Source organism: Nuphar pumila, chromosome 17, assembly GCF_984573655.1.
Source record: "Nuphar pumila chromosome 17, dmNupPumi1.hap1.1, whole genome shotgun sequence".
NCBI lineage: Eukaryota > Viridiplantae > Streptophyta > Magnoliopsida > Nymphaeales > Nymphaeaceae > Nuphar > Nuphar pumila.
This window is the reverse complement of record NC_143265.1, coordinates 9,723,259-9,748,817: the sequence shown is the minus strand read 5'-3', so window position 1 is coordinate 9,748,817 and position 25,559 is coordinate 9,723,259. Positions and strand designations below refer to the sequence as shown.

The 25,559-nt window shown below is 39.1% G+C and overlaps 1 protein-coding gene across 3 annotated transcripts in view; it reads right to left on the bottom strand.

Annotated features, from left to right (window-relative positions):
* Positions 1-25,559, bottom strand: part of LOC149811594 (phosphoglucan, water dikinase, chloroplastic-like) — an 84,764-nt gene that overhangs the window by 26,207 nt on the left and 32,998 nt on the right. For all 3 annotated transcript variants that reach the window (XM_089993382.1, XM_089993384.1, XM_089993383.1), the window contains exon 7: positions 7,763-7,847. In XM_089993382.1, coding sequence (XP_089849508.1) covers positions 7,763-7,847 — 85 coding nt within the window. The remainder of the gene's footprint in view (positions 1-7,762; positions 7,848-25,559) is intronic.

The following is a 25,559-nucleotide window of genomic DNA, read 5'->3' as shown; positions in this document are numbered from 1 at the left end:
TAGTCCGGTAGTCAAAATGGGTACTATTCGTATCATCATATCCCTAGCAGTCGATCAAGGTTGGAGCCTTAGCCAGATGGATGTTAAAAATGCATTTTTGCATGGAACTTTAAAGGAAGAAGTGTATATGGAGCAACCACCTGGCTATGCCGAGAAGGATCCTACTGTCTGGGTGTGCAAACTAAGGAAATCTCTGTATGGGTTGAAACAGGCGTCCCGTTCCTGGTTTGAAAGTTTCTCTATGCAAATTCAGAGTTATGGTTTTAGAAGATGCTCTCTGGATCACTCACTCTTTATTTACCAAAAGGCAGACATTGTTATACTTCTTCTTATATATGTTGATGACATTGTGATCACTGGGAGCTCAGATAATCATGTGCAAGACGTGAAACAATTTTTAATGAAAACTTTCAAGATGAAAGATTTAGGGGAGTTGCGGTACTTTCTTGGTGTGGAAGTTGACAGACAACAAGACACATTGACACTCATGCAACAAAAATACACTCTTGACCTTCTGGAAAGAGCCAGGATGACAAATTGCAAACCAGTCAGCACTCCTAGTGTATTACATCAAAGGCTGAGCTCTCAAGATGGTCATCTTTGTGTCAACCCTACAATGTATAGAAGTCTCGTGGGGATGTTACAGTACTTGACCTTTACCAGACCTGATATAGTTTATGCTGTCAATCAGGTATCCCAGTTTATGCATGCTCCAACGGAGGGTCATATGGAAGCTGTGAAGCGCATTCTACGCTATTTAAAAGGAACTATAGGAGACATACTTGTTTATCGCAAGAACGATAATCTGCATAGAGGACATGAACTCATCACTTATAGAGACGCAGATTGGGCAGGGGATCCAGATGAGAGACGATCTGTCTCTAGATATTGTGTATATATTGGGCACAATTTAGTGTCCTGGAGCAGTAGAAAACAAAAGGCAGTGGCACGATCGAGTACAGAGGCTGAATACAGATCGATAGCTGCAGGCACGGCAGAAGCCACATGGATTAGACACTTATTGAGTGATCTTGGGGAGACAATTATTCGATCATTTCTTTTATGTGACAATCAAAGCGCAATAAACATTGCATGTAATCCTATCCAGCATAGCAGAACGAAGCACATTGAGATTGATCAACATTTTATACGGCAGAAAGTCGAGATGAAGGAGATAGAACTATGTCATGTTCGAACAGAAGATCAAGTGGCAGACCTGTTTACCAAGGGATTAACAGGACGTCAATTTTGGCTATTGAAGAGCAAGTTGTACATGCTCCAAAATCACGTACAACTTGAGGGAGGGTGTTAAAATACAACTTGCGTATGGATCTGGATCCAGATCCATACGCATGTTAAATGAAAATACATGCTCAATATAACCTCATTAATGGCATTCTTGTAATATCATTGTATATGTTTTTCTTTAAAATGTTTAGGGTTTTGGAGGTCGAGCTATTCGAGTGCCGCCCCAGCCATTGTGCATTCCTCTCTCTCTCTCTCTCTCTCCCGCCATTGTGGAAGCTGAACCAGGTACATACGAAATCAAATCTGATATGCAATCAAATCTGATAGGGTGAGGCAGAGCGTGAGGAGGGCCTTGGTGCCGGTGCAAGCGTCTTGGGGGTGGGACGATGTTGGCGGTCAAAGGACGTTGACAATCTTGAGGGTCTCGTCGGAGATGGCAGAGGGTGTCGTTGGGGATGAGGGTAGCGTCGAGCGAGGCAGAAACGATGGGGCTTCCCTCGAGGAGGGCCTTGGTGCCGACGTGGGTGGCCCGGGAATGGGACGATGTCGGCGGTCTGGGAAGTGGTGGCGGAGGAGGGTGGGATGCAGAGGGTGTGGTTGGGGATGAGGGTGGCATCGAGGAGGGGGAGGCGGGTGAATCTGAAACAGTGTTCGGATGGGTACGATTAAAACAATGTTCAATGTTATACTGTTCATTCTCTCTCTCTCTCTCTCTCTCTCTCTATATATATATATATATATATATATATATATATATAGAGAGAGAGAGAGAGAGAGAGACTAATGGGTACGTGCTAAATGGAGTTTTTCTGCTCTTTTAGTATTTTTTCGTAGTTCCGACCCCATAAATGTGTTGTGCATGTTTTGGATTATGAATTTTTGGTGTTTAGATGCATTTTTTAAAGCACTAAAAATCAATGGCCCACAATGTTTTGTATTGTAAAGTTTTAAATAAATTGTGAGGCATCGATTTTTCACATTTCGAAAAACGTGTCTATATGTCGACGTAAAGTCTTCGTGTAAAGCATATTTCTTACTAAATAAATTATGAAGAACAAATATATGAGATTCAATTGATGAGATGCTCAAGCATTGGAGAAGGGGAGCCATCCGATCGTCATTGGCTGTAGATTTTGGATCTTCTTTTGGTTTGACAGTCCCCTTCCCTCTCTCTCTCTCTATATATATATACATAGAGAGAGAGAGAGAGAGCAATGTAATGTCGAACATTGTTTTTATTGCCCATTGAACAGACCGTGACCGTCCGATTTTATTCACAATGCGGCCATCGACGGCAGCGAGGTTGCGGTTTGGTCGGGCGAGGTAGAGCGCTAGGTCTTTGTTGCCGGTGTGAGCGGCCTGGGGGTGGGACGACATTGACAATGCCGCCGCCGATCTCGAGGGTCTCACCGAGGGCAAAGTGAGACTTTGGGGAGTCAATGAGGTTCTTGATGAGGATGGCCGCACCTGCGCGGATCTCGGGTGTGTGGTGGTGGAAGAGGGTGGGAGGCAGAGAGTGTGGTTGGGGATGAGGGTGGTGTCGGGTGAGGCAGAGCGTGAGGAGGGCCTTGGTGCCGGTGCAAGCGTCTTGGGGGTGGGACGATGTTGGTGGTCAAAGGACGTCGATAATCTTGAGGGTCTCGCCGGAGATGGCAGAGGGTGTCGTTGGGGATGAGGGTAGCGTCGAGCGAGGCAGAACGATGTGGCTTCCCTCGAGGAGGGCCTTGGTGCCGACGTGGGTGGCCCGGGAATGGGACGACGTCGGCGGTCGGGGAAGTGGTGGCGGAGGAGGGTGGGAGGCAGAGGGTGTGGTTGGGGATGAGGGTGGCATCGGGGAGGGGGAGGCGGGTGAATCTGAAACAGTGTTCGATGGGGTACGATAAAAACAATGTTCAATGTTACACTGCTCATTCTCTCTCTCTATATACTCTCTCTCTCTCTCTCTCTCTATATATATATATATATATAGAGAGAGAGAGAGAGAGAGAGAGAGAGAGACTAATGGGTATGTGCTAAATGGGTTTTTTTCTGCTCTTTTAGAGAGAGACTATGCCGAGAAGGATCCTACTGTCTGGGTGTGCAAACTAAGGAAATCTCTATATGGGTTGAAACAGGCGTCCCGTTCCTGGTTTGAAAGTTTCTCTATGCAAATTCAGAGTTATGGTTTTAGAAGATGCTCTCTGGATCACTCACTCTTTATTTACCAAAAGGCAGACATTGTTATACTTCTTCTTATATATGTTGATGACATTGTGATCACTGGGAGCTCAGATAATCATGTGCAAGACGTGAAACAGTTTTTAATGAAAACTTTCAAGATGAAAGATTTAGGGGAGTTGCGGTACTTTCTTGGTGTGGAAGTTGACAGACAACAAGACACATTGACACTCATGCAACAAAAATACACTCTTGACCTTCTGGAAAGAGCTGGAATGACGAATTGCAAACTAGTCAGCACTCTGAAGATGGTCATCTTTGTGTCAACCCTACAACGTATAAAAGTCTCGTGGGGATGTTACAGTACTTGACCTTTACCAGACCTGATATAGTTTATGCTGTCAATCAGGTATCACAGTTTATGCATGCTCCAACGGAGGGTCATATGGAAGCTGTGAAGCGCATTCTACGCTATTTAAAAGGAACTATAGGAGACAGACTTGTTTATCGCAAGAACGATAATCTGCATAGAGGATATGAACTCATCACTTATACAGACGCAGATTGGGCAGGGGATACAGATGAGAGACGATCTGTCTCTGGATATTGTGTATATATTGGACACAATTTAGTGTCCTGGAGCAGCAGAAAACAAAAGGCAGTGGCACGATCGAGTACAGAGGCTGAATACAGATCGATGGTTGCAGGCACGGCAGAAGCTACATGGATTAGACACTTATTGAGTGATCTTGGGGAGACAATTATTCGATCATTTCTTCTATGTGACAATCAAAGCGCAATAAACATTGCATGTAATCCTATCCAGCATAGCAGAATGAAGCACATTGAGATTGATCAACATTTTATACGGCAGAAAGTCGAGATGAAGGAGATAGAACTACGTCATGTTCGAACAAAAGATCAAGTGGCAGACCTGTTTACCAAGGGGTTAACAGGACGTCAATTTTGGCCATTGAAGAGCAAGTTGTATATGCTCCAAAATCATGTACAACTTGAGGGAGGGTGTTAAAATATAGTTTGCGTATGGATCTGGATCCAGATCCATACACATGTTAAATGAAACACATGCACAATACAGTTTCATTAATGGCATTCTTGTAATACCTCTGATATTAAAAGGCTCATTGTATATCTGTTTCTTTTTTATAAAGCTTAGGGTTTGGAGGTCGAGCCTGTGTGTGCCCAGCCAATTGTGCATCTCCTCCTCTCTCTCTCTACTTTCCTGTGAAAGTTGAACCACACATACACCCATACGAAATCTCATAAAATGTTCATAAGTTTTTCAATGGGAGTGATATTTTATAACGAAGAAGATGGGATCCAATTAATGAGATAGGTGGCAGTTAAGGCAGCTTCTGCCCAAAAGTCTTTCGGGACTTGATTTGCTATTAATAAAGTCCTAGTGGTTTCTATAACATGACGATGTTTTCGTTTTGCCAGTCCATTTTGTTGAGGTGTATAAGGACAAGATATGCCATGCAATTTAAGATAATTTTGAAAATTTGTGGATAAAAACTCTCCCCCTGAATTTGTGCAAAAAATAGTAATATCATTTTGAAACTTGTTTTTAACCATATTATGAAAAGTTTGAAAGTATGAAAATACTTCAGACTTATGTTTGAGAAAGTACATCCACGTATATCGGGAGAAATCATCGACAAAAATAACATAGTAAACAAATCCTTCTTTAGAAATTACTAGTGCAGGACCCCAAACATTCGAGTGTATTAATTCAAGTGGTCTTGAAGAGAAAAAGGTTCTGTTCTGAAATGGTAATCTTTTCATTTTGCCGAGAATACAACCTTTGCAATCAAATGATTCAGAGTTACAAAATTTCCCTAGATTTGGAAAATGTTGGATTTTGGCTATATGTGGGTGACCAAGTCTCTTATGCCACAGTTCCAACTCTATTTTTTGAATATTATAACAAAAAACTTTCTTCGGCATTTCCAAAAAAAACATGTAATAGAGTCCTCCTTCTCTATGGCCTTCCCCAATCAGCTTGCCTGACTAGCGATCCTATACCCAACAACCATGAGAAGAAAAAGAAATATTACACCCATAATCAGAAATTTGAGATACAGATAAAAGATTTAAATTTAATTTGGGAACATGTCTAATTTCTGAAATAGAAAATTTCTTTGTTTTATAAATTTTTTCAAAATTTCTTATTCCTTCTATTTCAAGAGAAGTCCCATCAGCAGTAAAGACCTTTGACACACTTGTTTTATTTCTAACACATTTGGATAGACTTTGATTATTTGAGGTCATATGAAAAGATGCACCAGAGTCAAGGAGCCAAGAAATTTTACCTAGATCAGAAAAAGATGAGGCTGCTGCGCCGGTTGAAGCTTCAGATGAGAAAGAGGCACCTTTGATGAGAGGCTGAAGAATCTCCATTAGTTGGGCCAGGGAAACTGGTGCATCCTGATCTTTAGGCTCTGATCCAGCAATTGCAGCTATTTTTTCTCTCAGCTCCTTAAGTTTGGGATATTATGGCCTGTAGTGTCCCGATTCATGACAGTGATGACAAATAACTTTCTTCTTATCATAGTCACCATTTTGTCGGTTAAAGTGAGGAGGCCTATATGATCGAACATGATTCCTTGGTCTAGACACGGCTAAAACGGAATCATCTTCAATTTTTAAAGAACTTTTCCGGAGACGATTTTCTTCCATTGTTAACTCTTCAATAGTTTCAACAATAGAAGGAATTTTTCCTCGGTGAAGTAGAGTCGATTTAGTGGTTTCAAATTCCGGCCTTAATCCAGTGATAAACTGGTAAAAATGTTCAGCATTGAGTTGTTTCTGACGAAGCTCGAAGTCTTCGGCACAATGCCACTTTGGTTCTAAAAGGGAAAGTTCTTCCCAAAGTTCGGACAACCCATTGTAATATTCACGAATAGTTTTGTCTCCTTGTGTCATCATTCGAACTTTTTCTTGGAGGTTGCACACGTGTGCAATATCTTTAAGGGAATACATATTCTTAAGGTATTCCCATGCCTTATCGGCATGATCAAATTTGGCAAGACTTGAGCATTTTTTAATGTCAATGCTATTGATAAGCCATGACATTATCTTCGCATGAGATATTCTCCATTCTTTCCATTTCTTCTCGTATGAGGCAATAGCCTTGATTTTCTCTTCTTCCGATAGAGGGACCTCTTTATCTCCCTCCTTTTTAGTAAGAGATAGCTTAGGTTCCGAATCGGAACCATCCACAATCCCCCACAGGCCTTTTCCCCATATATGGTGCTTCATGATTGAAGCCCATGTTCCATAGTTCGTATCGCTTAGTTTCATAGGCATGATGGTGACTTTATCATTGTCATCCATCGATTACAAGGAGAGAAAGAATAGGGATAGAAGAGAAACAAGAAGGAAAATGAAAAAGAAAGAAGAAAAAAACAATACAACAAGATGTGAAATCTTCCCCAACGAAGTGATAAAACACTTCTCTTCAAGTGGCGAACACTTTTGCAAATGGGCACGGAAACCAAGGCAGCTTTTCCTCAAGATTTAGTACTTCCGCGGCTCTGATACCATGAAATGAAATGGGGATCTTCGAAACACGAGCTTAGATTCACAAGGGCAAGTGTCAAGAATGACACTTAAAAAGGGTATAACTGGAAACAAAATAAAAATGTATTCTTTATTGATATGAAAAACCAATTACTTAAGAAGCATTGGAATAAAATACAAGAGGGGCTGCACCCCTTTATATACACAGCTGAAAGAGGACTCAACTATTAAGAGTTGTTGGACTGTGTCAGTCCAACAGCTCTATTGCTAGTAAAGTCTGGACAGGACTTGACTAGCAACCGTCATTCTAGTTCAAACTGAACTAGATGACATAAAGACAAAAAATAAAAATAAAGGAAAAAAATTACAGAAATGAAAATTGTATTTATATATATATATATATATATATAATACTATTATTATTATTATTATATATATATATGTACAGTTTTACATTTTAACAATTTATGCTCTGAAATAAGATTCGTAGCATCCCTAAAATGTAATGATTGGTGCAGACTTTCAATAATACATATGAAATAATTCCTTGGTTAACAAACTGAAAAAAATGAAAAATGTTGAATGAAGGTCTTTATGGTATGCCAATTTCATGGTTTGAGTGTTCGACGGGTTATGATTGGTGGCGATGGTGGTGGTTTTCATCCAATACATCTATATAATCTCCAAAATACAATTGTCATTGCTTTCTTTTCACAGTTTATTATCCAATGTACTACTGCATATATTCTTGGTAATCTTAAACAAAACATTCAATCTATGGTATGAAAAATAAAGCTGTTACTCAGGCATTTACCTTCTTTGACTCTAAGAAAACTGTGAGAGCTGTTAAGGATGCTCCATCCAAAGATGGCTGGATTGATTCAAGCTGTTCAGCAAGGCTGACATAACAAGTATATTAATAGCAAAAATATACTGAACAGTAATTAACATTCAATTTAATACATCTTTATCACATGTAGTTTGGGTGACATAAGAATATCTAAGCAACTCAAGGGCAAGGAAAGAAAGAAACAACCTGAAGGTAATACAGCCAAATAATTTGCATATATTAAGCATTAAGAATAATATATAGGAAAACAATGAACGAACTAACAAGTGAACAATCATGTATTATTAACTTGTTGGGCAAGGAGCTATACACACTTTGCATAAGTAATAAAAACCAGTGATAGATACTAAGAAATAAGAGACTATATAACAAAACAAATATGGAAGAAAATTAAAACCTTTAGCAGATGACCCGGATTACAATGTGTTCAATGCCTGTTGCTTACTAAAAATATGGAGGAAGCACCAAATCCCATTTAACAAGCTAAGGTAAAAGAAGTCAAGATTCCAGTCCTAGAAAGCATATGATTAGTAACAGTCCTACATACTTTGATCATTACATGCGATAAGATTGAAGAAATATTGTACTTCCATGTTTCAGTGCAGTTTCATTGGTTATGCAAATGATTGAGAAGGATATTCTAGCTACCAAATCTCCAACTCCAACCATGAAAATTGAGGTTTTGAAAGAGGGCACTATCCCTTTCTGTGCGTTTCAAGTTTTGTTGATAATATATATGTTAAATATATATATATATAGAGTGGTTTATTTAGAATGTATTTTAAGTTAAAATGTATTTTTATTTATTTTTATTTTGTATTTTTCTTTTTTGCAATTTACTCCTTTTATAAGGGGGTATTTTGGTCCACCTAGCTAGCTCTCATTCCCTCTTCTCTATATTTTGTATATAAAACCCTTCTCTCCATTATGCTTCTCTTGAGCATTTTGTGGATTAATAAAATTATATTTTTTACTTTGTGACTTTGGCCCTTTAGTGGCTTGTATGTGCTCGAGTGTTGCCTTCTAGCCCTTAGTGGCTTATCAGTGAAAAGAAGTCGTTTTTGGGTCTTGGACCCAAGTCGGGTCTGCGCAGGACCAGACCCGACTTTTGTACTGGATCGGATCCGGATCCAAATACACAATGTTGTAATTCTGTTTTTTATTAGAGGGTATTTTTGTACCCTAAAATTTTGTATCATCTTAATACATATAACTGAATACAATGAAATACGCTGAATTCAATTCAGACGTGATTTCCTGCAGCCCCTTTATCTATATTGTTCTTCTTCCCTGCTCAGGTGAACGTGGAGTTAATATTTTAACATGGTATCAGAACGGTGTTAAAACTGGGCCTGAGATTGTTTTTCCAAAAGGAATGTCCAAGGAGATGATCTGAGATTCCAAGTCAAGAAAATACGTCTTCTATTCAATCCCTGATTTCTGTGTCTTTTCTCTTTTCCCTGGTTTTGGTAAGAACATCAACATCTCTTCTTCTTTTCTTCTTCAGATCTGATCCTTTTCTTTAGGATCGTATTTCTTTCCTCTCTAAAAGTTTTAGAATCGGCTTTCCTTCTTGATTTTCTGAAACACTCTCTTTTTCTTTTTCGTTAATTTGAAAAGGTTGTCATTCCTTTTCGGTTTCTCGACATGAAGTGACGTTGGTTGGTCTTCTGCTATTGATCCGAATATTTCGTTCTCCACACTCAATATTTGTGTTGTTTCAAACTGCAAAATCGCTTGTCTTGAAATCTTCATATTCTTGTTTCACGTCATTTTCTCTATTCAACAAGGAACTTTTATTTAATCTAGGACCGATTTTGCATTGGTATATTCAGTTTTGATCAGACTTTTAATGTTTTCTGATCACGCTCGAATATAATATATCTGTCATATTTTCCAGCAAAAAAAAAGGACAATATTGGAGTGATTGATTTCTTCGTGAACTAAATTTTGGTCCAGAATTTTTCTTTCTTTCCTATATCCTTTCGAATGGATTCATCTTCTCCGCAGTCAGGTTTTTCCTCTAACTTCCTTAGTCAATTAGTCTCTGAAAAACTAAATAATTTCAATTTCTTGACCTGGAAAAGACAGATTATTCCTTTTATAAGGAGTCAAGATCTCTCTAGTCATCTGGATGGATCAATCCCACCCCCTCCAAAGTTCATTTCGCAGGAAAAGAAAGACGATAAAGGGGCGTCCTCTACTGTTCTTCTCAGAAATCCATATTATATTGCTTGGATGAAAAGAGATCTAGCATTAGTGGCATACATCAGCTCTACGCTCTCACAAGAAGTCCTTGTGGTTATTCCTGATGATTGTTCAGCCAAGGAGCTGTGGGACAAGCTAGTTCAGACATATTCGCAGATCTCCGAGGCGAGAGTCATGTTTCTTAAGCGATAATTTCAAATGTTGAAGAAAGATTCGATGTCCGTTATGAAGTACTTGAATAAAATGAAAAGCATCACGGATCAGCTGGCTATTGTGGGATGTGCAGTCAGTGATAAAGACAAAGTGCAGCAAATCTTAAGTAGGTTAGGGCTGGATTATCATGTCCTGGCAACGTCCCGGTTGTGTCTCCCAGAGCTTCCAAAATTTAAAGATCTTCGTGCAAAGTTGTTGCAGTATGAGATGACCCTGAAGGGATTTTCTGAGGACACCTATGTGCAGTCAGGGACTCAAGAAGTGCTGGTCACGGGGCTGACTTATGGCAGAGGAAGAGGAGAAAGTTCCTTTCGAGGAAGGGGAGGACAAGGAAGAAATGGTTTTGGCGTTCGTGGGTTGCTCCCAATGCCCAATATATCTTCCAATCAACAAGGCCAAAAGACCATTCCTACTTTCTTCCTATGTAATAAAAAAGGGCATATTTGATAGAAATCATAGATTCCTCCTGTCATACACAAGGTTGAGCACAAGTTGAAGGGAAAACACGTGAGAGCTGTTGAAAGCTGCAGAATCCTCTTTTATCAGAGGCTGCAGTATTGCCTTCTCATTAGATATAGGATGTTACAATTACTAGGGTACGAAAATACCCATTACACAACAAGAGGAATTTACAATATGCCATTAATGAACTTAATGAACATGTGCTTAAATGTGTAATTTAAATAAACGTGAATTGGGTTTGGATGATCCAAACCCAGTCGTGAATGGTGACTGCTTTTCATCCTCCCTCAAGTTGTACATGGTTTTGAACCATGAACAACTTTCCTTTCAATATCCAAAATTTGTCTTTGACAAGCCCTTTGGTAAACAAGTCAACAACTTGATCAGCAGTCCGAACAAATTCTGGTTCAATTTCCTTCTCTTCAACTTTCTGTCTCAGAAAATGTTGATCAATTTCAATATGCTTGGCACGACTGTGGTGGATAGGATTAAATGACATGTTGATGGCACTTTGATTGTCACATAAGAGAATACATTTAGATGTCGATTCTCCTATTTCTGTCAACAGATGTCTGATCCATGTTACTTCAACTGTAGCAGCTGTCGTTGATCTGTATTTAGCTTTTGTGCTCGACCTGGCAATAGCCCTTTGTTTCCTACTGCTCCACGAGACAAGATTTAGACCAACAAAAATACAATATCGTGACTGACCTACGCTCATCCGGATCTCCTGCCCAATCTGCATCCGTGTAAACAAGAAGTTCATGCATATGATGTTCATTCATACTCTTTATGTACAAAAGACCATCCCCAATAGTTCCCTTCAAATATCAGAGAATACGTTTAACAGCTTTCATATGTCCAATACGCGGTTCATGCATGAACTGAGATACCTGATTGATTGAATAGACAATATCAGGGCGAGTAAAGGTGAGATATTGAAGCATCCCTACTATCCTGCGATATCTTGTAGGATCCTCATACAAATCTCCATCTTGAGAATTGAGTTTCTGATGAAGTATACAGGGCGTGCTTAGAGGCTTGCAATCTTTCATACCTGCCTTGCTTAGAATATCAATAGTATATTTATGTTGGGTAAGTGTCATGCCTTCAATAGTTCTGTCAACTTCTACTCCAAGGAAATATCGTAGTTTACCAAGGTCCTTCATCTTGAACCTGTGATTCAGGAGTTCTTTGACCTGCTCAATATGTTCATTAGAGTTACCTGTAATGATGATGTCATCTACATATATCAATAACAAGGTAACTGTGTCTTTACATTTGAATATGAAAAGAGAATGATCAAGAAGAGATCGACTAAAACCATATTTCTCTATTTCAAGAGAAAAACTGTCAAACCAAGATCGAGAAGCTTGCTTCAAACCATATATAGCTCTCTTTAATCTACACACATATTCTTTAGAGTTTCCTTCTGCATACCCAGTGGGCTGCTCCATGTACACTTCCTCCTTTAGAGTTCCATGTAGGAATGCATTTTTTACATCCAGTTGACTGATAATCCACTGATGCTCAATAGCCAATGATAGTATGATTCGAATAGTGCCCATTTTCACAACCGGACCGAAGGTTTCATCATAGTCTTGTCCTTGCTCCTGGGTGAATCCCTTGGCAACTAGTCTAGCCATGTAGCGCTCAATAGTACTGTCTGGCTTATACTTTATTTTATACACCCACTTGGACCCAACCACATTTCGATCATGTGGTCTGGGAGCAATCTCCCAAGTGCCACATTCATAAAGAGCCTCCATTTCTTCATTCATAGCTTCAATCCATCGCTTAGAATTTGCTGCTTGATAAAACGTGGCAGGTTGATCTTCCTTACCTAAAGAGGTTAAGAAGAGTTGGAAATCCATAGTGAAATTCTCATAACTTACCCATCGATCAATAGGATGTCGGGGTCGAGTGGATCTTTTGGGAACGGATGATGGAGTAAAAACAGAAGAAGAATGCATCTCCTGATCAGAATTGGGGAGAATCTCCTTCTCATGTCGAGAGTAAACAATGCCTTTATACCTTTCGGGAGGCAAGAGTGGATCTGAAATGACACTTTCCTGAGTCCTTTATATAGGATCAGACATGTTGCCTTCAACTCTTTGATTACATTCTGAAGGACAAACATCACCAACACTAGAAAAGAGATCAGAGTTCAACCAGGGGTGATAAACTTCAATTTCAGGAAGAGTGTTAACATTGTAGTCAAAATTCAATTCATCAAATACAACATTCCTGGATATTTTGATACGCTTGCTCACGGGATCATAACATCTGTACCCTTTATGATCATCAACATACCCAACAAATCTGCACTTCAAGGCCTTATCCTGAAACTTGTGTCGCATTGAACTGTCAACATGAACATAACATACACACCCGAATACTCGCAAATCATGATAATTTGAATGCACACCATATAAAGAAAAGTAGAGTGATTTGTTTTCCAGGATATTCATGGGCAATCGGTTTATGATATGAACTGCTGAATGAAAAGCCTTTGCCCATAAGGTAATTGGAAGGTTACTATCATGCATCGTGCTCATTGCACTCTCAACAATATGGCAATGCTTTCGTTCAGCAATCCTATTCTGTTGAGGTGTATGAGGGCAAGACACCTGTCTACGTATTCCATTTGTCTGGAGAAAATTAATAGTCATTTGAGTAGAATTCACCCCTCCATCACATTGGAAACTGTTGCAACTTGGTTTGAGAAAAGATAAAAAGTTTATTCATGATTAGCCCTAATCACCCTTAACTAGTGATTAGGGTCAATAAAGAAAATTACAAAAGAGACCATTAAAAGTTAAAATATAAACAAGACCACCTGATAACTTTTCTGATTTCCAATAAACCCCTCACGATAATAACTCTCAACACTCCCCCTCAAGCTGGAGCATAGATGTCAATCATGCTCAGCTTGTTACAACACTTTGAGAATTCTGCGATAGGAAGAGGTTTGGTAAAAACATTTGCTACTTGATCTTCTGAAGAAACATAAACAGTTGATATATTTCCCACTTGAACCATATCCCGAATATAATGGCAATCTATCTCAATATGCTTAGTCCTCTCATGAAATACAGGATTATTAGCAATATACGTGGCTGCCTTGTTATCACACATCATCTTCATAGGTAGAGAAACCTTTATGCCCAATCCGGTAAGCATAGATTTTATCCAAATCATTTCAGCAGCAGTTTGTGCCATGGCTCTATATTCTGACTCAGCACTTGATCTTGCTACTACAGCTTGTTTCTTGCTTCTCCATGAAACTAAGTTGCCACCAACAAAAACACAGAACCCTGTAGTAGACTTCCTATCATCAACAGACCCTGCATAATCAGCATCAGTATACGCAACCACATCAAGATTTGCCCCTTTTGTAAACAATAGACCTTTTCATGGAGATGTCTTCAGGTATTTAAGAACCATCATAGATGCCTCCCAATGAACTTTTCTTGGTTTATCCATGAATTGACTCAACTTGCCAACAGTAAATGATATGTCAGGCCTAGTTACAGTAAGATAGAGAAGTTTACCAATGCTCGTCATACAAGAGTAGTTTAGGATTCATGGGAATAGTGGTTGGTTTTGCACCAAGCATCCCTGTATCCTGTAAAAGATCAAGCACGTATTTTCTCTGAGAAAGAACCATACCTTCTCTATTTCTTACTACGATTCCCAAGAAGTATCTGAGAGGACCCAAATCCTTTGTAATAAAGTATTTCTGTAGATATGCCTTGGTGCTTGAAATCTCCTGCTCATTATCTCCCGTTAAAATTATATCATCAACATAAACAACCATAATCACAAAACCTTTAGAGCTATTCTTTATGAACAAAGAATGGTTTGATGGTGACCTCTGGAAACCAAATTTAGACATCACCTCAAACAATTTGTGAAACCATGCACGTGGGCTTTGCTTTAGGCCATATATTGCCTTTTTCAATTTGCACACTTTGCCACACTCCCCCTGTCGTTCAAAGTCAGGCGGTTGTTGCATGTAGACCGTCTCAAATAGATCCCCATACAGAAAAGCATTCTTCACATCAAGTTGAGTCATACTCCACCCATGATGAACAACCACAGAAATAACTAAGCGTATAGTGCCCATTCTGGCTACGGGAGAGAAAGTCTCAAAGAAGTCCACCTCATATGTTTGGGTGTAGCCTTTGGCAACTAGACGAACTTTGTGTCTCTCCAAAGTGCCATCAAAATGATATTTAATAGTGTACACCCACTTACAACCAACAATGTTTGCATCAAAAGGAGGATCAACAAGCTCCCAAGTCCCTTGAGAAATCAAGGCGTCCATTTCTTCTTGCATTGCTTGTTTCCATTGAGGATCTAATAAAGCCTGTTGGTGATTGATAGGACGGGAGATGGCAGATAAAGCAGATAGAAAGTTTTGCATGCTCTTTCCAATCCTTTCTGTGGACACAAACTTTGAAATTGGGTGCAAAGTACACTGACACGTGCCTTTCCTCAGGGCTATGGGCAAATCATTTTCAATCTTAGGATCTGCTCTACGATCATTAGGATAAGCAATAGAATCATCAACATGATCAGGATTACTGACTGCAGGAGAAGAAGATGATGAAGGGTCACAAAAGGAGGCTTGACGGTGAGTATACACCAATCAAGGATCATGAAACTGAGTTAAAGATGGATCAGAACATAATGAAGGCAGCAAAGGAACTGACTCCAAAGGAATGGGAGGAATGGGTAAGGGAAAAGATTTGGACATATCAGGATTCACACGAGACGCAGACAGCGAGAAGGAATGGTCTCAAAGAATGTGACATTCGTACTGATATACTCTTTACGAGCAATGGGGTCAAGACATTTGTACCCTTTTTGGTTTTTTGGATACCCAAGGAAGACACACTTAGTTGCCTGTGCAGCTAGTTTGTCCCTAGTAGGTCCAAGTTTTTGCACAAAACAAACACAACCAAATACCTTAGGAGCAACTTTGAACAAAGAACAATCAAGATAAAGCTATCAGATAGGAATTTGGTCATTAAGAGCACTAGAAGGCATTCTGTTAATAAGGTAACAGGAAGTAAGAAGGGTATCTCCCCAAAAAGAAGCTGGCATGTTTGTTTGAATCATAAGGGTTCGAGTTACTTCCAAAAGGTGTCGGTGTTTTCTTTCAGCTACCCAATTTTGCTAGGACGTATGGGCATATGAAAATTGGGGGCAAATCCCATTATCCCAATAAATTTGTAATAGTTTGCTAGATTTGAATTCAAGAGCATTATCAGTGCGAACAATTTTAACAATGGAACCAAATTGAGTCTTTATTTCAAGAATAAAAGATTGGAGAATACACAGGACTTCAGATCTCTCCTTTATTAAAAAGACCCAAGACACTCTAGAGTAATCATCAACAATGACAAGGTAATACTTGGACTGAAACCTATTAGGAACCCGACTAGGCCCCCAAACATCAACATGAATTAGATCAAAAGGACTTTGACTAGAACAACTCTGACTTAAAGAAAAGGAACTACGATGATGCTTGCCCAACTGACATGCTTCACACTGAAAGGACGTTGTAGGAGAGACCAGTGGAATGACTCTTCGAAGCTTGAAAAGAGAAGGATGACCCAATCTGAGATGCCATTGGTAGGAATTAGAACTCGATTCCACACACGAAGTTGCTACTCCAACTAGTTGTGTAAGATAGTAAACACCTCCCTCCTCATGGCCTCCACCAATCTTCTTCCCAGATAGCAAATCCTGAAATACACAAGAACCCGGGTCAAATATAACTCGACAATTTAGTTCTTTTGTAAGTTGGCTTACGAATAATAAATTCTTAGGAAACGGTGGAGCATGGAGAACATGTTGAATCTGTAATGTAGGGGTAAGATGCACATCTCCTTGCCCCACCATTGGGGATAATCTACCATCTGCCAATTTAACATGACAAGGGAAAGATGTATAAACCAGTGTAGAGAAACTATGTGAATCTCCACAAAAGTGTTGAGAGGCGCCAGAATCAATAATCCATATCTTACCCCCATCATCCACCTGAGTACCCGCAGAGCATGCCACATCAGTCACTACAGTAGAGGCAGACACAGATGCAGAACTCTGAGAAAGAAGCTAATCATATTCTGCACGACTGAGAGTAATCATATTGGTTGAAGAAGTAGGCACAGGTTCAGTGATGGAAGAGACAACCTGAGTTGTTGCTTTGGGGAATGATAATGAGCTCTGAGGGCGACTTCTAGGGTTCTTATCCCAACACTGATCCTCAAGGTGCCCCTGCTTGCCACAATATGTACACTAAAGCCTGCTACGATCTCCACTGCCTCTTCCACGACCTCTGCCTCTGGAAGAACTAGGTAAACCATGCCCTCGTCCACCAGTGACAACAAGAGCTGAAGTTTGAGAGTCCCCATGAGGCGGAGGAAGGGTAACAACAAGACGGCTTAACCGGTTATAGGCATCAGCTAGAGTAGGGATCTCAGAGCCAATAAGCATTTGCACCTTGGCTACTGAGTAATCAGGAGATAATCCTGATAGAAAACGAGCCACCATAGTCAGCTTCTGATGGGTTTTATGATTAGTGCAGCAGGGAGGACGAACAGAGTTGAGCCCTTTATAGGCTGATTTAACTGATGCATAATATTGGGAAAGATTTTGATCACCCTGCTGCAACTGAAATGTTTCTTGCTCAACTTGCAAAATTCTACTGACATTTTTGTCTTGAGAGTGCATGTCACGTAATGAATCCCACATTTCCTTTGTGGTAGAATAGTAAATTAAGTCGTCTGCAATATGTGTCTGAACATTGTTCAAAATCCAAGACATAACAATGTCATTATCTTCCTGCCATGTGGCAGATTTCCCAGTTTTCTCTATTGGTTCCTTTTCTAACAGAATATGTTTTCAACGATGTCCTGACACAGACATCATAAAAATCCTCGACCACCTTTCATAATTATTGTCGTCCAGCTTTACGGACGACCCATAAGAGAAGGGATTAGCAAAAGCTTTGTACTCTGCTACCTTTGTTCGCCATCCCTAAACTTTATTTCAGCCATGGTATTCACTGTTGACAGTAGCTAGCCAATGAGCAGGATAATAATAATAACCAGAAAGTAATCACAAGCAATCTGATAGTAAAGAAATAGATTCCAGCTGAAATAAAATCCTTGTCTTGCAATATAAATATTTATATATATATATATATATATCACAGACGTCACCAGAAAGATAATAAATCTGATCACCACTGTAAAAATTAATTTCAGATGACAGAAATTGATTTCAGATCTGAACTTCAACAAAAAATTAATCAGATCTGATTAAATCTTATTCCAACGACAGCAAGCACTACAGATTTAACGCCTACCACATCAACACGACTCTGATAGGAGCAACAGTCAGTCAGCCACACCATTCAGATCTGATCCAACATCAACACTCCATGCTACATGACATCCAGTTATTGCACGATCTCAGATCTGCTCCACCCAATCACAGAATGATTGCTGATCTGATGCAACACGATCATGATGTCAGGTCTGCTCCACGCAATCACCATATGATGGTAGATCTGATGCACCACGAACCATCAATATTACTGAGGCGTCATCAACAAGGAGCAAAAGAGGAACACACGATCTAGGGTGTCTAATCAGATCTGCATATTGTGTAGAACTAGTCAGATCTCTGGTCGTGAGATAAAGGAAAGAACCTAGGGTTCGATCAGAAGGAAGATTGAACAGACTACATATAGGCTAGGAGGAGAGGGAAGAAAGAAATTCAGCCTAGGCATCAGATTCTCCCAAGAACGAGAGGCTCTGATACCATGTTAAAACTTGGTTTGAGAAAAGATAAAAAGTCTATTCACGATTAGCCCTAATTGCCCTTAAGTAGTGATTAGGGTCAATAAAGAAAATTACAAAAGAGACCATTAAAAGTTAAAATATAAACAAGACCACCTGATAACTTTTCTGGTTTTCAATAAACCCCTCACGATAATAACTCTCAACAGAAACAAAGGATATTATCAGAGAATTGATTTTGAACAAAAGAATGAAAAAACTGAAATAACTTGAATGTTTCAGATTTACATTTCATAAAGAAAATCCATGTATACCGAGAATAGCTATCAACAAAAATGAGATAAAATCTAATCCCAGACATGGAGGGAGTTGGGGTCGGACCCCAACATCAGAATAAATAATTTCAAAAGGTTTTGAAGCTCTTTTATTAATAGAATGAAATAGAAGAACATGACTCTTACATTGAAGACAACTAGAACACTTTTTATCATTGACATTTAAACTTAGACTTGACTTGGGAATAAGGCTACTTGAAGCAAGCTTTTCAATAAAATGACTACTACAATGACCTAGACGACCATGCCAAAGATTCGGCTTATTACACTCAGAAAGACTAAAATGTTTTCAGGAGGGACTGAAGAAGAAGATGATGTGAGCTTCAAGGTGGAAGGATTCTCTTGAAACACGTACATATTTCCTTGTCGTTTTCCTTCAGCGAACGTTTCCCTCGTACGAAGGTCCTTGACACGAACAGAAAAAGGAATAAACTCAACTGAAGCATTGATGTCATCTACAAGCTTAGAGACAAAAACAATATTTTTCTTGATATTTGGAGCATAAATGACATTTGAAAGAGCAAGAGAAGTAGACATAGGAATGACAGAGTTTCCAATGTGAGAAATACGATGGTGAGACCCATCTTCAGTGACTATACTATTTCTACCAGCATAAGGAATAAGAGTTAGGAGCTTACCAGCATCACCAGTGACATGAGTGGCTGTACCATAATCAACATACCAAGTGCCCTGATCATTTTGTTTCAAATTCAATTCAGCTAGAGCAGATAATAACAACTCCTTGACTTCACCACTATTCTTCAATTTATCTGGCCCTTTGCTGATCCCTGGTTGTTTGCCTTTATTTTGAGGATTAAACCAGCAATTAGCTTTAATATGCCCCCTTTTATTGCATAGAAAACAGGTGGGTATTGATCTTTGTCTCTGCCCATTGGGTGGAATATTGAGTGTAGGTAGTATGTCACGACTTCCTTATCCATTTTTTTCTTGACCCCCTCTTTCCCGAAAATCAAACCTACCACGTCCTCATCCATAGGCAACTCCTGTGGCAAGGACATCGTGTGCTCCAACTTGGGTATGAGTATCTTCAGAAAAACCCTTCAAGGTCATCTCATACTGTAAAAGCTTGGCACGAAGATCTTCAAATGTAGATAAATCTGGCAGACACAATAAATAAGTAACCATCATATGATAATCTGATCCCAGTCCACTCAAAGTTGGTTGAACCATATCTTTGTCGCTAACTGCGCATCCCACGATGACCAACTGATTTGTAATGATCTTCATTTTGTTCAAGTACTCCATGATAGTCATGGAGTCCTTCCTCAGCATTTGAAACTCTTTCTTTAAAAATAATACTCTGGCCTGATAAACTTGAGAATATGTATGAACCAATCGGTGTCATAATTGCAGTGCGGAGCAGTCATCTGAAATTGTCACAAGTACTTCATGTGACAATGTAGAAGTAATATAGGCGACCAACGCCTGATCTCGCTTCATCCAGGATACATACTCTGGATTTCTAACATAGGTAATAGAAAGATCTCCCTCACCATTCTTTTCTTGTGATATGAACTCTGAAGGAACAGGAACAGAACCATCCAAATGTCCAAAAAGGTCCTGACTTCTTATAAATGGTATGATTTGTCGCTTCCAAGTTAGGAAATTGGAATTGGTCAGTTTCTCAGACATGAGTTGACTAAGAAAGTTTCAGGAAAGACCAAGCTTAGAGTGAGGAAAGGAGTCCATATTCTATCAAAACCAAAAAGAAATAAGAAGAAATAGGGAATAAGAGATGTAATAAAATTCAGTAACTATTGAATTGTAAAAAAATTCAGAACAAAAACTTAATATCAGAGAATTTTGCTCCCACTGTCCTTTTTTTTTTTTACCCGAGGCAGAAAACCAGAACTATGCAGTGAGAATCTGTTCTGAATTAAAACTCAATCAAAGGGGCACGTTACCTTGGAAATAACGTATTTTCTTTAAGAATATGAGAGAATATAGGCAAGCAGTGCAAAACAGATTGCACAGATAGAAAACAAGACAGATCTGGGATCACTTCCAGATCTGAGTCGGATGTGCCCTCAAGATGCAAAAGAATATGACGTGATCTTATTGAAGCTTTGAAATACACAAAGATCAAATGATTCAAATCTGATCTTGCGTGACTTTCTGAAGCTATTAATATAAAAGAACACGTGCAGCAGTGAGACAATATGGAAACGTGAACAGGAAATCAGCAAACAGAGAATCTAAGATGAGAGAAGAGAAATACGTTGGGTTTTGTATGAAGGAGGAACCGTAAAGGAGGAACACGTTACTTGAACGATAAGAAGAATAAAAGAGGAAATTGGTAAGAAAAGAGGTAGAAGAAAGAGAGAGTTGTAGAAGAAAGAAGAAGATCTAGGAGATGAAGAAGCTTTACCGTTCATAAGAAGATCATGAACCTTTGGGTTTGGTTCTGATGCTCTGATACCATGATAAAAATCATGGATTCCTCCTGTCATACACAAGGCTGAGCACAGGTTGAAGGGAAAACACGTGAGAGTTGATGAGAGCTGCAGAATCCTCTTTTATCAGAGGTTGCAGTATTGGCTTCTCATTAGATATAGGATGTTACAATTACTAGGGTACGAAAATACCCATTACACAACAAGAGGAATTTACAATATGCCATTAATGAACTTAATGAACATGTGTTTAAATGTGTAATTTAAATAAACGTGAATTGGGTTTGGATAAGATCCAAACCCAGTCGTGAATGGTGACTACTTTTCAATACAACAACAACAACTACGCCTTCATCCCAAAATAATTGGGGTCGGCGATATGAACCAAATAAAAAAATCATTCTGGGTCTTCCACATGAATCCTACTCCAATAATTTCTATCCAAAGTCATGTCGTCGGTGAGGTTCAAAGCATTCATATCCTTTCCTATAATTTCCATCCAAGTCTTCTGAGGCCTACCCCGACCTCTTTTAACTAATATATTTTCTCATTTCTCCATCCTTCTAACTGGAGCATCATTAGGCCTTCGCCGAATATGTCCAAACCACCGTAAACGCTTCTCTCTCATCTTATTTTCAATGGATGCAACGCCTACCTTCTTACGTATCTCCTTGTTTTGAATCTTATCTTTTATTGTATTTCCACGCATCAATCGAAGCATACGCATCTCAGCTACACTCATTTTTTGAATATGATGTCTCTTGGCAGCCCAACATTCCGTACCATATAGTAAAGCAGGCCTAATTGTCGTCCTATAAAACTTTCCCTCCAACCGCAATGACATTCTAAGATCGCACAACACTCCAGTTGCACTTTTTCATTTCATTCACCCAACCTTTATCCTATGATTTACATCTTCATTAATTTCTCCATCCTTTTGAATGATAGATCCCAAATATTTGAAACAGTCATCCATCGGTATTTCTTGCTCACCAAGCTTCACTACACTCCCATCACTACTTTGTTGCTTACTAAACCGACATTTCATATATTTTGTCCTACTCTTACTCAACTTAAAACCTCTTGCTTTCAATGTCTGTCTCCATAATTCTAACTTAGCATTAACCCCAGCTCTAGACTCATCAATCAAAACAATATCATCAGCAAACAACATACACCACGACACATTTTCTTGAATTGATCTCGTAAGTTCATCCATCACTACAGCAAATAGGAAAGGGCTTAATGTAGATCATTGATATAACCCAACCGTTATAGGAAAATTGGTTGTCACCCCTCCACAAGTGCAGACATTGGTTACTACTCCGTACATATCTTTATCTATACTAAAGTACTTGAGAGAAACACCTTTCTTCATCATTATCCACCAGAGAACATCCCTAGGTACTCTATGGTATGCCTTCTCCAAATCAATAAAAACCATATGCAAATCTTTGTTCCTCTTTCTAAATCTCTCAATAAGTTGTCTAAGAAGATGTATAGCTTTCATAGTTGATCTTCCAGGCATAAAACCAAATTGATTCTCCGATATCATGACAACCTTCCTCAACATATACTCAATCACCCTCTCCCAAAGTTTCATAGTATGACTCATGAGTTTTATACCACGATAGTTTGTGCAATCTTGTATATCACCCTTATTCTTATATAGAGGCACCAAAGTACTCTTCCTCCACTCATTAAGCATCTTATTTGTCTGCCAAATCTTGTTAAAAAGATTTGTCAACCATTCTAAACCTTTCTCACCCAAGCATTTTCAAGCCTCAATAGGTATACCATCTGAGTCAACTGCCTTTTTTATTTCATTTTCTTCAAAGCCTCTGCAATTTCTTTCTTTTGAATCTTGCGCATGAAGTCACGATTCATCTCATAAAAAGGAATGGAGAAGTCTCCAAGATCCTGAGCATGACTTCCATTAAATAGCTTATCAAAATAATCTTTCCATCTCTCCTTAATCTCCTCATCTTTGATTAAAACCCTTTGCGTTTCATCTTTGATACATCTAACCATACCCAGATCCCTCGATTTCCTATCTCTCATCTTTGCAAGCCTATAAATATCCTTCTCGCCCTCTTTGGTATCCAACTTGTCATAAACCTCCTTATATACCTTACCCCTCGCGTTTCGAACTACTTTTTTAGCTTCCTTCTTTGCTATCATATACTTCTCCAAATTCTCATTATCACGACTCTTAAATTTCTATAACTCTCTTTTAACTTTAATAGCTAATTTGACATCCTCGTTCCACCATGATGTATCCTTACCTAGCGATGCACCGCCTTTAGACTCACCCAATACCTCCTTAGCCACCTTTCTCATGCTTTTCGCTATCTTATTCCACATTGATTCTGAATCCTCCTCGAGACACCAATCAACTTCCTTAACTACCTGCTCTACAAACATTCCTTGTTTAGCTCCTTTAAGTGCCCACCACTTAATTCTAGGATATATCCTATGTCTATCCCTTTTGCGGCATTGTCTAATTCTAAGATCTAAAATTAAGACTTTATGTTGTGTAACTACACTTTCTCCCGGTATAACCTTACAATCGATGCAACAACCCCTATCTCTCTTTCTAAGTAGGAAAAAATCTATCTGAGTCGTATTAACCCCAATTTTAAATGTTATTAGGTGAGACTCCCTCTTCCTAAACCAAGTGTTTGCTAAGATCATATCATAGGACAAACCAAAATCTAAAATCCTTTCTCCACTTTCGTTTCTTTCTCCTATACCATAGCCTCCATAGATACTCTCAAATCCATCCCTACTAATGCCTAAATGTCCATTAAGGTCACCGCCGATGAAAAGCTTTTCTTCATAAGATATCCCTTGTACTACTCCATCTAAATCTTCTCAAAATTGACGCTTAATGGAATCATCTAAACCTACTTGAGGTGCATAAACACTAATAATATTAATAATATCCGTACCTAATACCAATTTAATAAGTAAAATCCTATCACCCTTCCTACGGACCTCAATTACATTATCTATAAACTCACGACTAATAACAATCCCTACTCCATTCCTATTCTTATTTATTCCTGTATACCAAATCTTATATCCCCAAGGTTCTATCACTTTTGCTTTCTCGCCTACCCATTTGGTCTCTTGTAGACAAAAAATATCAATCTTTCTCCTACACATAACATCTACTAACTCTACCAACTTACCAATTAAAGACCCTATGTTCCAAGTGGCTAACCTAATTTTATGGTCTTGAACTATCTTCTTTACCCCCACCCGTCTAACAAAGTGAAGGAACCCTTGCCTATTTGACACCACACTCGAGCGCTGGTGTGACGTGTTGCTTCTGGGCGACGACCTAGCAACCCTTGCCCATTTATCATTGCCTCCGGACCTATAGAGTACAGCGCGTCGCTCAGTAGGGAACGCCCCAACGAAATTCTCATATTGGTTCATATTCATAGGGTGTGACTAAATTTTTTATGTTGGTTGTCACTGGCCTACCACAACCCTCCTCCTTTATCCGGGCTTGGGACTAGCAGTGTATAACTAAACAGTTATACACAGTCGGAGTTGTGACTGCTTTTCAATATTAAAGCAAATTGTTGGTTCAATCCTCAAAATAAGAGAAAATTCTCACAGACAAAGGCTAAGAAGAATTGAGGAGAAGTAAAGGAGTTGCTATTGGCAACCCTGGCATGGCTGAATATAAACCAAAATGATAAAGGCATCTGGTACATCGACTCTAGAGCAGCAACCCACGTCTCAGTTGATGCGGGTAAGCTCTTAAACCTTACTCCTTATGTTGGTAAAAATAGCATAGTCACAGGAGATGGCTCTCATCACTCCATCTCACACATTGGAAATGCCATTATACCCATGTCCAAGTCTCCCCTCAATCTTTCAAATGTCCTTCGTGCTCCTAATATTCAAAAGAACATTGTTTCTGTCTCAAAACTTGTCGATGATGTTAATGCCTCAGTTGAATTTACACTCTCTTCTGTTTATGTCAAGGATCTTTGCACGATGGAAACATTCATTGAGAGAAAGAGATGAGGCAACATGTACATCTTCCAAGAAGATCCCTCCTCCTCTGTTTATTCTGCTTGTTCATCCTTGAAGCCTCATCAACCTCCATTATTGGTCTCTTCCAAGTGTGTGTTTGTTGTTTCTAAATGTAATAAGCCAACTCTTTGGCACAGTCGTTTGGGTCATTGTGGTCGTCATTTTATTGAAAAACTTGTCTTAAGTAATTTCATTCCTAAGTCCAATCTGAGTTCAGAAGCAGCTGATATAAAGTGTCCTAGTTGTCATTTATGTAAGA